The 14,251-nt window shown below is 45.7% G+C and overlaps 1 protein-coding gene across 1 annotated transcript in view; it reads left to right on the plus strand.

Moving 5' to 3' along the window:
- KIF3B (kinesin family member 3B) overlaps positions 1-14,251 on the plus strand; it is a 57,096-nt gene that overhangs the window by 25,974 nt on the left and 16,871 nt on the right. The window contains exons 2-5 of the mRNA XM_055104469.1: positions 6,097-7,565; positions 12,304-12,405; positions 12,613-12,735; positions 12,842-12,960. Of these exons, the coding sequence (XP_054960444.1) occupies positions 6,162-7,565; positions 12,304-12,405; positions 12,613-12,735; positions 12,842-12,960 (1,748 nt within the window). The 5' untranslated portion in view covers positions 6,097-6,161. The remainder of the gene's footprint in view (positions 1-6,096; positions 7,566-12,303; positions 12,406-12,612; positions 12,736-12,841; positions 12,961-14,251) is intronic.

The raw sequence follows: 14,251 nt of genomic DNA on the forward strand, positions 1-14,251 counted from the left end.
CAGAGCGAGACTCCATTAAAAAAAAAAAAATGTTAATTTAGGCTGGGTGCAGTGGCTCAAACCTGTAATCCCAGCACTTTGGGAGGCCAAGGCAGGTGGATCACCTGAGATGAGGAGTTTGAGACCAGCCTGGCCAACATCTCTACTAAAAATACAAAAATTAACCATGTGTGTTGGTGGGCACCTGTAATCCTAGCTATTCGGGAGGCTGAGGCAGGATAATTGCTTGAACCTTGGAGGCAGAGGTTGCAGTGAGCCAAGATTGTGCCATTGCACTCCAGCCTGGGTCACAAGAGCAAAACTCAGTCTCACAAAAAAAAAAAAAAAGAAAGAAAAAGAAATGTTATTCTAGTGATGTTTAATGCATAAAATTAGGCCTCATCCTTAATCTCTGGAATGACCCCCTGACAAGGGTTTTGGATGAATCTGTATTGTTATTTTAATCTAGCTTTATATTAGTTTACAAAGTACTTCCACCCTTATAAGCACCTCTTAGTCTCATAATCATCCATAAGAAAGAAGAATTATACCTATTTTTTCAGATTTACAGAAAACGGGTTCAGAGAGGGTAAAAGGTCTTCTGGATTTCTTCATTCTAGACAACAATATTGTATTACATGTAACAACTAGAAGAAATATGAAAAGCAACTTTTTGTGTTTCCACTTGCTTAGCAGCAGAACAGTCTGTGAAGGGCAGTGGGGGAATATGTTGCTGCTGTCTATTTATTAAGCCACAGCATATATGCCCAAGTGGCCCATCACTGCTTCACCTTCTCCCACCATGGGAGAATGGCAGGAAATAAGTCATTCTCACAACTTAAAAGAATACTGCTGTCATTGTTCTGCGTATTTTTTAAAAATTGCAATTGCATATATCCTTTGATTCAGCAATTCCACTTCTAGGAATTGATGCTTACAGATATACTTTCCCACACATGAATGATTGTACGTCCTAGGTTTTTCACAGCAGAATATCAGAAACAGCTGAAGTGCATCTGCAGCAGTGACATAAATTATGGTGCATGCATGCAGTAGAGTATGATGCTGCTGTTGCAGAGAATAAAGCAGCTCTGTATTTACCGAGGGAATGAACTCCAAGGACACTGTTTATTATTGTATATAATATGTTTGTGTAAAAAGGGAGAGGATAAATGTGTATTAATACATATTTGCTTATTATGTATCAATGATTTAAAATCTAATAACACTTGTCTGTGAGCAGCAGAACAGGGTGGCTAGAGAGCAGGTCACAGAGAGAGAGAGAGAGAGAGAGAGAGACCTGTCACTGAAGAGCCTTTTGATAAAAAAAAAAAAAAAAAACAGCCAGGCATGGTGGCTTACGCCTGTAATCCCAGCACTTTGGGAGGCTGAGGTGGGTGGATCACCTGAGGTCAGGAGTTAGAGACCAGCCTGGCCAACATGGCAAAACCCTGTCTCTACTAAAAAAAAAAAACTACAAAAATTAGCCGGGCATGGTGGTGGGTGCCTGTAGTCCCAGCTACTTAGGAGGCTGAGGCAGGAGAATTGCTTGAACCCAGGAGGTGGAGGTTGCAGTGAGCCGAGATCGCACCACTGCACTCCAGCCTGGGGGACAGAGGGGAGACTCTGTTTAAAAAACAAACAAACAAACAAAAAAACCCCAAAAAACATGAATTACATGTTTTTAAAAATCCCTGCACTTAGTCAGGTGTGGTGGTGTGCACCTATAGTCCCAGCTACTTGGGAGGCCGAGGTGGGAGGAGATCACTTGAGCCTGGGAGGTCAAGGCTGCAGTGAGCTGTCATCACGCCACTGCACTTCAGCCTGGGTGACAAAGCGAGACTGTCTTTTAAAAAGAAAATTTAAAAATCTCTGCACTGAGATTTATAGGAGTTTGGGGTCCTCATATATACCGGTAAAGTACTCTGACCTGCTTACTACCTACCCCCACCCAAAGGACCCATTTAATCCTTTCTTCTGCTCCCTGAGTTTTCCAGCACCAAATGAAACTCTCTCTCTTTTTGTTTTTACTTTATAAAATTTTAACACCCCCCCACCTTTTTTTTGTGTGTGTGTGTAGATGGAGTCTTGCTCTGTCACCCAGACTGGAGTGCAATGGCACAATCTTGGCTCACTGCAGCCTCCGCCTCCCAGGTTCAAACAATTCTGCTGCCTCAAATAGCTGGGATTACAGGCACATGCCACCATGCCTGGCTAAATTTTTGTATTTTTTTTTTTTTTAGTAGAGATGGTGTTTCACCATGTTGGCCAGGCTGATCTCGAACTGCTGCTCAGGTGATCTGCCCTCCTTGGCTTCCCAAAGTGCTGGGATTACAGGTGTGAGCCACCACACCTGGCTCCATTTTCTTATTTGCATTCCAATTCTATTAAATTTATTGATTGATTTTGTATTTTTAGACCATGGTGGCAGGTGCCTGTAATCCTAACCATTCGGGAGGCTGAGGCAGGATAATTGCTTGAACCCAGGAGGCAGAGGTTGCAGTGAGCCGAGATCACGCCATTGCACTCCAGCCTGGTCAATAAGAGCAAGACTCCATCTCAAAAAAAAAAAAAGAAAGTTATTGCCGGGTGCGGTGGCTCACGCCTGTAATCCCAGCACTTTGGGAGGCCGAGGCAGGCCAGTCATGAGGTACGAAAAAGATTAGCTGGGCATGGTGGCATGTGCCTGTAATCCCAGCTACTAGGGAGGCTGAGGCAGGTGAATCGCTTGAACCAGGGAGTTGGAGGTTGCAGTGAGCCAAGATCACACCACTGCACTCCAGCCTGGCAACAGAGCAAGATTCCGTCTCAAAGAAAAAAAAAATTATTGATTGAATGAGTGCTTTTTATGTAATGCATTATACCACATCCTTATTTATTTGCACACATTTTGCACAAGCCAGTTTTTATTGATGATTGTGGGATTGAAAAGTATTATTAGCACAAGCTAGGAAATTCTAACACTACAAATGAGTATACTGTGAAAAGTTTTTCCTTTTTTTTTTTTTTTTTTTTTTTTTTGAGACGGAGTCTCGCTGTGTCACCAGGCTGGAGTGCAGTGGTGCAATCTCGGCTCACTGCAATGCAACCGCCACCTCCCGGGTTCAAGCAATTCTCCTGTCTCAGCCTCCCAAGTAGCTGGGACTACAAGCTTGCGCCACCATGCCCAGCTAATTTTTGTATGTTTAGTAAAGATGGGGTTTCACCATGTTGGCCCAGATGGTCTTGATCTCTTGACCTTGTGATCCACCTGCCTCAGCCTCCCAAAGTGCTGGGATTACAGGCGTGAGCCACCACGCTCAGCCTTTCCTCTCTCTTTAGGCTTCTGAGTCTCCTGGGCCCATAGTTCCCATGCTAAAGCTGCTACTGTTACTACCTTTAGAAGTATACTTCTAACAATATTGTATTCATATCAAGCATATAACATGCATATATCCCCCCTTTTCTTATGTAATGTTTGTTTTTTAAATAGAGTTTATTTTTAGAGCAGTTTCAGGTTCCCAGCAAAAATAAGCGGAAGGTACACAGATTTCTCACATACCTCTGCCTCCACACATACAAAGCCTCTCCCATTATGGACATCTCCTACCAGAGTGGTACGTTTGTTATAAGCAACAGACCTGCATTGACACATTATCACCCAAAGTGCATAATTTACATTAAGGTTCATTCTTGGTGTTATAGCTTCCATTTTTCACACTATGTAAACTATACTGTACACACTGTCACCTACTTTTTTCACTTAACAACATATCTTGGTATAGGATTACATTTAGATTACCACCTTCTTTTTAATAACTGCATAGGATTCCACATATATTGAATATATTTAATTTAATCAGTCTCCTCTTGATGGGAACCCGGGTTGCTCACAATCTGTTGCTCCCACAATAAATATCCTTGTGTATATGTCATTGTTTAAAATCTGTATCTCTAGGATAAATTCTTAGCAGTACAATTGCTAGTTCAAAAAGTATATGCATTTTAAATGTTGATGGGTAGGTCCAAATTGCTCTACCCAGAGGTTGTAGTATTTCAACAGGTTATAGTAGTTCAAGAGAATATAAGACTTTTTTTCATTTGTTTAAGAAAAGGTTTTTTGGGAGGCCGAGGTGGGTGGATCACGAGGTCAGAAGATCGAGACCACAGTGAAACCCCATCTCTCCTAAAAACACAAAAAATTAGCTGGGCATGGTGGCGGGCACCTATAGTCCCAGTTACTCGGGAGGCTGAGGCAGGAGAATGGCATGAACCCGGGAGGCGGAGCTTGCAGTGAGCCGAGATCGTGCCACTGTGCTCCAGCCTGGGTGACAAAGCAGGACTCTGTCTCAAAAAAAAAAAAGGAAAATAAAAATAATGACCAGGCTGGGTGGCTCACGCCTATAATCCTAGCACTTTGAGAGAATGAGGTGGAGGGATCCCTTGTGGCCAGGAGTTTGAGACCAGCCTGGCCAACATGGCAAAACCCTGTCTCTACTAAAAATACAAAAAATTAGCCGGGCATGGTGGCAGGTGCCTGTAGTCCCAGCTACTTGGGAGGCTGAGGCAGGAGAATGACGTGAATTCGGGAGGCAGAGCTTGCAGTGAGCCAAGCTCACACCACTGCACTCCAGCCTGGGTGACAGAGCGAGACTCCGTCTCAAATAAAAAAAAAGGGTTTCATTCTCTTGTGTAGGCTGGAGTGCAGTGACACGATCATAGCTCACTGCAGCCTTGAACTGCTGGGCTCAAGCAGTCCTTCTGCCTCAGCCTCCTGAGTAGCTAGGACTACAGGCACACATCACCACCCCTGGCTGATTTTTATTTTTGTATTTTTATTTTACTGTATTTATTTTGAAACAGAGTCTTGCTCTGTCCTCCACGCCAGAGTGCAGTGGCGCAGTCTTGGCTCTCTGCAACTTCTGCCTCCTAGGCTCAAGTGATTCTCGTGCCACGGCCCCCTGAGTAGCTGGGATTACAGGTGCCCACCACCACGCCCAGCTAATTTTTGTATTTTTCGTAGAGACAGGGTTTTGCCATGTTGGCCAGGCTGGTCTCGAACTCCTGGCCACAAGGGATCCATCCACCTCGTTCTCCCAGAGTGCTGGGATTACAGGCGTGAGCCACTGAGCCTGGTCATTATTTTTATTTTACTTTTTTTTTTTTTTTTTGAGACGGAGTCTCGCTTTGTCACCCAGGCTGGAGCGCAGTGGCAGGATCTCGGCCTCTGCCTCCCAGGTTCACGCCATTCTCCTGCCTCAGCCTCCCAAGTAGCTGGGACTATAGGCGCCTGCCACCACACCCGGCTAATTTTTTGTATATTTAGTAGAGATGGGGTTTCACCGTGTTAGCCAGGATAGTCTCGATCTCCTGACCTCGTGATCCACCCGCCTCGGCCTCCCAAAGTGCTGGGATTACAGGCGTGAGCCACCGCGCCCGGCCACTTATTTTACTTTATTTTTAAGATAGAGTCTCACTCTGTCATCCAGGCTGAAGGGCAGTGGCGTGATTGCGGCTTACTGTACCCTCAACCTCCTGGGCTCAAGCAGTCCTCCCATCTCAGCTTCCCAAGTAGCTAAGACTACAGGCATGAGCCACCGTGTGCAGCTAATTGTTGTTGGTATATATATTTTTTTTTTGGAGAGATGGGGGCTCCCTATGTTGCCCAGGCTGATCTCAAACACCTGTACTCAAGTGATCCTCTGGCTTCAGCCTCCTAAAATGCTGGGATTACAGATGTGAGCTACTGTGTACAGCCTAATTCACAAATTTTTTGGAGACAGGATCTTGCTGTGTTGCCCAGGCTGGTCTCAAACTCCTGGTCTCAAGGAATTTCCCTGCCTTGGCCTCCCAGAGTGAGACCCAGACTTAAAAGATTTCCAGCTGCCTCAGCCTATAGCATAAGATCAGATATTGATTGAGAGGAGGATTGGCTAGCCAACAATACTGGTGGACTGCAGTTTTTTATTTTTACCACTGAAGCTGGTTAAGATCCTGTGAGGAAATACACAGTGTAGTAAAGTTATCAGATATAGCTGTCAGGTTAGCAAGATGAGGACTATTTAGGTGTGTCAGCTTCTGTCAGGCAGCCCGCAATGACAACGGTACTGTCCTTATTTACTTTTGCTTTTTCTCTAGGACCGTAGCATCCTGAGACATTTTGAATTGACACTTCTCAAGATTTGACTGGATCAGAGTTCATCATGTCAAAGTTGAAAAGCTCAGAGTCAGTCAGGGTGGTGGTTCGCTGTCGGCCCATGAATGGCAAGGAAAAGGCTGCTTCGTATGACAAAGTGGTGGATGTGGATGTTAAGCTGGGGCAGGTGTCTGTGAAGAACCCCAAAGGGACGGCCCATGAAATGCCCAAGACCTTCACCTTTGATGCCGTCTATGACTGGAATGCCAAGCAGTTTGAACTGTACGATGAGACGTTCCGACCACTTGTTGACTCTGTCCTGCAAGGTTTCAATGGAACCATTTTTGCCTATGGACAAACTGGGACAGGAAAAACCTACACCATGGAAGGAATCCGTGGTGACCCTGAAAAAAGAGGAGTCATTCCTAACTCATTTGACCATATCTTCACCCACATCTCTCGATCCCAGAATCAACAATACCTGGTCAGGGCTTCTTACTTAGAGATCTACCAGGAGGAGATCCGAGATTTGCTCTCAAAGGATCAGACCAAAAGGCTTGAGCTCAAAGAGAGGCCTGACACAGGAGTGTATGTGAAAGACCTGTCTTCCTTTGTCACCAAGAGTGTGAAGGAGATAGAGCATGTGATGAATGTGGGGAACCAGAACCGTTCTGTCGGTGCTACCAACATGAACGAGCACAGCTCGCGTTCTCATGCAATTTTCGTTATCACTATTGAGTGCAGCGAGGTGGGCCTCGATGGTGAAAACCACATCCGTGTAGGAAAATTGAACCTTGTAGATCTTGCTGGCAGCGAACGGCAAGCCAAGACTGGCGCACAAGGGGAGAGATTAAAAGAAGCTACCAAGATCAACCTCTCCCTTTCCGCTTTGGGTAATGTCATCTCTGCTCTAGTGGACGGCAAAAGCACTCACATTCCATATCGGGACTCAAAGCTTACCAGGCTCCTCCAAGATTCCCTTGGTGGCAATGCTAAGACTGTGATGGTGGCCAACGTGGGGCCTGCCTCTTACAACGTAGAAGAGACTCTGACCACTCTGCGATATGCCAACCGTGCCAAAAACATTAAGAACAAACCAAGGGTCAATGAGGACCCCAAGGATGCCCTCCTTCGAGAATTCCAGGAAGAGATTGCTCGGCTCAAGGCCCAGCTGGAAAAACGGTCCATTGGTAGGAGGAAGAGGCGAGAGAAGCGGAGGGAAGGTGGTGGCAGTGGTGGGGGTGGGGAAGAGGAGGAGGAGGAGGGAGAAGAGGGTGAGGAGGAAGGGGATGATAAGGATGATTACTGGCGGGAACAGCAAGAAAAACTGGAGATTGAGAAGCGGGCCATTGTAGAGGATCACAGCTTGGTTGCAGAGGAGAAGATGAGGCTGCTGAAGGAGAAAGAGAAAAAGATGGAGGACCTGCGGCGGGAGAAGGATGCTGCTGAGATGCTGGGCGCCAAGATCAAGGTACCATACCCATACCCTTCCTTAGGCCCTTGCCCTGTCACTGCTTTTGCTTTCATCAAACAACAAAAAAAAACATAACCATATGAGGGATGATGTCTCTCATCAGTTTTGGATTTCCAACAGCTCATGATATCCAGTACTCAGTAAACCTCTGTTTAATTGACATGAATATGATTTTTTCACATTTACAAAAATGAAAATTGAATTCATAATGAGAATAATTATTATGTATGCACATAGTATAAAGAACAGCAATACAAGTAACACCCATGTACCCCCCAACCCAGTGTAAGAAATAGAACAACATCCATTTTTCTTTTTTTCTGAGATGGAGTTTCACTCTCGTCACCCAGGCTGGAGTGCAGTGGCGCGATCTCGGCTCACTGCAATGTCTGCCATCCGGGTTCAAGTGATTCTCTTGCCTCAGCCTCCTGAGTACCTGGGATTACAGGTGCCTGCCACCACGCCCGGCTAAGTTTTGTATTTTTAGTAGAGATGGGGTTTCACTATGTTGGCCTGGCTGGTCTCGAACTCCTGACCTCAGGTAATCTGCCTGTCTCAGCCTCCCCAAGTGCTGGGATTACAGACGTGAGCCACCGTGTCCGGCTTTTTTTTTCTTTCTTTCTTTTTTTTTTTTTTTTTGAGACAGGGTCTTGCTCTGTCAACCCTGGAGTGCAGTGGCCCAATGACTGCAGCCTTGACCTCCTAGGCTCAAAGGATCCTCCCACCTCAGCCTCCCAAGTAGCTAGGACTACAGGCACGCAACTTTGCCTGGCTAAATTTTTTAAATTTTTTGTAGAGACACGGTCTCACTATGTTGTTCAGGCTGGTCTCAAACTCCTGGGCTCGAATGATTCTCCCACCTCACCCTCCCAAAGTGCTGGGATTACAGGCGTGAGCCACTGCACCCAGCTGATACCTATATCTTTAGTAACTCCTTGCGTTTCCCTCCCCCACAGATAACCATCATCCTGAATTCGGTGTTTATTGTTTCCTTGCTTTTCCTTATAGTTTTACTTTCTACATGTATATTTCTAAAGAAAACATGGTTTCGTTTTCATATAATTTTTTGCTTTTATGTAAATGGAATCCCACTCATGCCATTTGCTTTTATTTTTGCAACATTATGTTCATGAGATTTATCCATGTTGATGCCTGAAGCTGTGGTTCACTCATTATTACTGTTCCAAGTATTCCATGGTATTCCATTCTCCTGGTGTATGGGTTGTTTCCAGTTTCTGCTGTGAATGCTCTTGTGCTTGGCTTCCGGAGAACATGGACGTGCAAGATTGTCTTGTTTGGCACTGTTAGGTCTTAGGGTATTTGCAGCTTCAACTTCTCTAGACAAGGACAAGTTGTTTTCTAAAGTGGTTGTGCAGATTGAAACACCTCACAGCAGGGTATCAGTTCTGGATGCCCCTCATCCTTACCAGCACTTGTGATGATCAGACTAACATTTGCATATAGTATAGCCTCTCAGTGCAGTTTCAGTATGCAGTACCCTGATTACACAAGATACGGAACACTTCCATCACCCCCAAAATGTCCTCATGCTACTTTCTTATAGTCAGCCTCCTCTCCCAACCCCTGTGTGCTAATATATTTCTTTACATCCACTCCATTTTCCACCCAATGGCTAGTTAGCATTCTGGAGTGCTGAGGCTCCCATTGTTTTGAGCCTTCTTTCTGGTGGCAATGCACTATTCCTGCAGTTGCCTGGACTCTGAGCTTCCACTGGGCTTTAATGGCAGAGGAGAGTGCAAAGGTAGACTTGGAAGGCTGAGGATGGCCACTGGCTAACCACAAGCCAGAATTCCTTGGAAATGTTCAGTTCTGTTTTATTGAATTCATGCAAACTTTGATTTCTATCCTAAAATGTCTCCATGTTTATAAATTTTAAAATTACAAGTTATCTTTGCCTCCCTCCTACCCCTACTGTATGAAGCTGTACTGTTTTTTTGTTTGTTTGTTTGTTTGTTTTAATCAGTGGCTTCATAGTAGCCCTTTCACAGAGCTGGGTGCTATTTTACTTCAGAGGCAGGGTTTTAAAACCTTGAAAGTCCCTTCTAGGACTTTTAAGACCTGATGTGAAAATGGAGTCGTATACAACACAATTAGGAGGTAACTTTGTTCCAGGGAGGGGCTCTGAGATGCCATTATGTCAAAGCACTTCGTGCCTTCTCACTGCTGCACGGTAAGCGCGACTGGCTGTGCCCATATTTTGTTATGTTTTGTTTTGTTTTGAGAAAGGGTCTCACTCTGTCACCCAGGTTGGAGTGCAGTGGCGTGATCTTGGCTCACTGCAGCCTTGACCTCCCAGGCTCAAGCAATCTTCCCACCTCAGCCTTCGAGTATCTGGGACTACAGGTGTGCACCTCCATGCCCAGCTAATTTTGTTTATTTTCTGTAAAGACAAGGTCTCACTATGTTGCCTAGGCTGGTCTTGAACTCCTAGACTCAAGCAATCCTTCCACCTTAGTCTCCCAAAGTGTCAGGATTACAGGCGTGAGCCACCGCACCCTTATGTCCAGCCTGGGTATGCCCATATTTGACTTGCATACTGTCTTTTAGGATCAGATCTGTTATTCAAGGCCAGGAGCACCTAGATTCTCTAAACAACCCCTCAGAGAAAGTTGAACTCTCAGAGGCTGAGTCTGCAAGATTCAGCATCATCTTAAGGTCACTGCATCTCTTAGACATTTTGACTATGGAGAATGACATTATTTCTGTCTTTCTCAATCCCTGGATGCTGTGAAATCATAAAAGAATGTTAGAGGCTGGGCGCGGTGGCTCACGCCTGTAATCCCAACACTTTGGGAGGCCCAGGCAGGTGGATCCCTTGAGGTCAGGAGTTCAAGGCCAGCCTGGCCAACATGGTGAAACCCTGTCTCTACTAAGAATACAAAAATTAGCTGGGTGTGGTGGCATGCACCTGTAGTTCCAGCTACTTGGGAGGCTGAGGCACGAGAATTGCTTGAACCTGGGAGGCAGAGGTTGCAGTGAGCCAAGATCATGCCACTGCACTCCAGCCTGGGCGACAAAGCGAGACTCCATCTAAAAAAAAAAAAAAAGATTGTTAGAGTGGTTAGGTATTGTTAGGTATGTATGTGGAGTTTAGCAATCTAGTCCAGCCCCTTCATTCGCGAGATGAGGAAACAGGCTCAGAGGACTCACTGAAAGATGGCAGCAGAGCTCCAGTGAGGTTTATAAGTTTCTTAAAAGTTGTGCAGTTTTGGGGTCCCATACTTTTTAGGTCAAAATCATTCTCATGGCTTCAGCCCCTATCAAAATGCTGAAGGCTCCCAATCTGTATATCTAGCCTGGCACTGTCTCCTGCCATCCAGGCCCATTGTATGTCTAGCCTAGCACTGTCTCCTGCCATCCAGGCCCAATAACCTTCTGCCCACTGGGAAGCTCACAGCCACTCAGAGCCTGCTCTTGCCTTCCTTATCTCAGGGAAGCCAGACCCCTGGGAGTTATCCTTGCCAGCTGCCCCTCCCTCTCACTTACAGCCAGGCAGTCCCAAAGCCTTTGGATCCTGCCTCATCAGGGTCTCTTGGACTCATCTACTCTGCCCTCCCCAACTAGGGAGGAGGCCTAGCCCAGGCCTAGACCCCTGCAGTGGCTTCCTGTCGTGTCTCCCTCCATCCTGCCAGTCCTTTGCCATTCTTCCCATTGCAGGGGAGTAATGTTTCTAAAACACACATCTGATTGTGTAGTCTCATGCTCAAAAGAATATGTCAGTGGTTCCCCGAACTTCTCAGGATCAAGAAGTTTAGTCTCCTTGACAGGGATTTAGGTCAACTTCATCACTTCCCACCTTCCCCTCACAAAACAATCTTTTTTTTTCTTACCTAATTCCTATTTTTTAACTTCAGCTGTCTGTGTATCTGGCCCTGCAGACAGAAAGCTTTCTCTGACTCCCTCTAAAAGTCTGAATTCTCTGACTGGGCGCTGTGCTCATGCCTATAATCCCAGCAGTTTGAGAGGCCAAGGCAGAGGATCTCTTGAGGCCAGGAATTCAAGACCAGCCCAGACAACATAGCAAGATTTCACCTCTACAATCAATCAGTCAATCAACCAATCAGCCAAGTGTGGTGGTGTACGCCTGTAGTCCCAGCTGCTTGGGAGGCTGAGGTGGGAGGATTGCTTGAACTAAGGAGGTCAAGGCTGCAGTGAGCTGTGATCGTGCCACTGCATTCCAGCTTGGGTGACAGAACTAGACCCTGTCTTTAAAAAATTTTTTTAAATCCCCACAGAGTCTGAATTCTATCCCATCAGTGTGCCTCTCCCATGAATTACTGTGTCCTTTCCTCATGATGGCGTCTGGCGCCATATGGTTAAAGCCTGCTTGCTTGTCTGTTTTCCTCAGTGGACTCGGAGCTTTGTGATTCACATTCACATTGCATCCCCAGGACCTAACATAAAGGGTCTGCTTAATATGTTCTAAGTGGGGTTAATACTTTGTAGAAACAAGCAAAAAAAAAAAATTTGTTAAAGCTGAAATTCATGTATCTGAAGAAACTGTATCTTCAGTGTTACCAAGAAGCCTCTAGTGAAGCTGCCCCAGTCCCTCACCAGTGATGGATGGGCACAGCTGAGCACAGTGTATTTTTTCCCAGAGTTTGTCCCTTTTGGCTCAGTCCTGAGCTCTTTATCTTTCACAGGCTCCCCTGTGAGGAATTATGTTCTGAGAGAAACCGTTCATGAGATGGATTCTACTTTGTTTCTCACTCAGGCCATGGAGAGTAAGTTGCTTGTTGGAGGAAAAAATATAGTAGATCATACGAATGAACAGCAGAAAATCCTGGAGCAGAAACGACAGGAAATTGCAGAGCAGGTAACTTTTCATTCTTTTTCAGGGAGAATGGGTGAGGTAAGGTGTGTTTATGCTGCAGAGCAAACGTCTCATATTAGACTCTCTTCAAAGAGAATGAGAGCAAGGTGTGTCTGCCTCATCCTAGCTGGAGACTCTGATCCTAGCTTGGGGAACCCAGCATAGACACAGTCTCTAGGGCAAGCTGATGAATTTTGTCATGTTGCTCAGAAACGTCGAGAAAGAGAAATCCAGCAACAGATGGAAAGTCGAGATGAGGAGACCTTGGAACTTAAAGAGACATACAGCTCATTGCAGCAAGAGGTGGACATCAAGACCAAAAAACTCAAAAAGGTATGAAAGGAATGAGGCCAGATGGAGTTGCCTTGAGACTTGGGGAAAGGGAGAACTCTACCCTTTGGACAGACACCCTCCTCACCTGCCTCTCCCCTCATTCCAGCTCTTCTCCAAGCTTCAGGCAGTGAAGGCTGAGATCCACGACCTCCAAGAAGAACACATCAAGGAGCGCCAAGAGCTAGAGCAGACTCAGAATGAGCTCACCAGGGAGCTGAAACTCAAGTAAGTGCCAGGCCTTCCATAGTGCCCCCAAGCCACTTGCTGAGTCATTGGTCTCGTTTGTTTAGTTAGAAACAGCCCTGGCTGGGCTTGGTGGCCTACGCCTGTAATCCCAGTGTTTTGGGAAGCGGAGGCGGGCAGATCACCTGATGTCAGGAGTTCGAGACCAGCCTGACCAACATGGTGAAACCCCGTCTCTACTAAGAAATACAAAAATTAGCTGGGCGTGGTGGTGCATGCCTGTAGTCCTAGCTACTTGGGAGGCTGAGATAGGAGAATCGCTTGAACCTGGGAAGTGGAGATTGCGGTGAGTTGATATCGTGCCACTGCACTCCAGCCTGGGCGACGGAGTGAGAAAAAAACACAAAACAAGAAACAGCCCTGAGGACAGGTCCTTCTCCAGCTCATCTCCTGCCACCTCATCTTCTGTTCATTCCTGAAAAAGTCACTTTCCATCTCTGGATCCCATCTGTTAACTGAATGACTTCATCAGGTGATCTCCAAGTTCCCTTCTAACCCTACCTTCTCGAAGCTTTTAAAGATTCTGGTCTTACATCTGTCTGATGATAGGAGGGAATATTTTATTAACTTGACTTTTTATTGTGACAATTTTCTGAATGGTATAATGAATACCCAAGTACCCATCACCCAGATTCAAGGATTAACAAGCTTTTGCCATCTATCTTTCACAAAAATATTTTAAAGCAAATCTTAACCTCATGTTATCTCACTCCTACATACTTATATATATATATATATGATCACAGTGGTTTTTTTTTTTTTTTGAGACAGAGTCTTGCTCTATCACCCAGGCTGGAGTGCAGTGGCACAATCACAGTTCACAGCAGCCTGTAACTTATGGGCTCAAACAGTCCTCCCACCTTAGCCTCCCGGGTAGCTGGAACTACAGGTGTGTGCCACTATGCCCAGCTAATTTTTAAAAAAAATTTTATAGAGATAGAGTCTCTCTGTGTTACCTAAGCTGATCTCAAACTCCTAGGCTCAAGCAATCCTCCTGTTTCAGCCTCCCAAAGTGCTGGGATTACAGGTGTGAGCCACCACACCCAGCCCACAATACTGTTTTTAAAAAAGCTTAATTGAGACATACTTCACATACCATACAATTCACATATTTAAAGTGTACAAATCAGTCCGGGCATGGTGGCTCATGCCTGTAATCCCAGCATTTGGGAGGCCGAGGCAGGTGGATCACCTGAGGCCAGGAGTTCAAGACCAGCCTGGCCAACATGGTGAAACCCCGTCTCTACTAAAAATCCAAAAATTAGCTGGGTGT

The sequence above is a fragment of the Pan paniscus genome, chromosome 21 (assembly GCF_029289425.2).
Source record: "Pan paniscus chromosome 21, NHGRI_mPanPan1-v2.0_pri, whole genome shotgun sequence".
Classification (NCBI taxonomy): domain Eukaryota; kingdom Metazoa; phylum Chordata; class Mammalia; order Primates; family Hominidae; genus Pan; species Pan paniscus.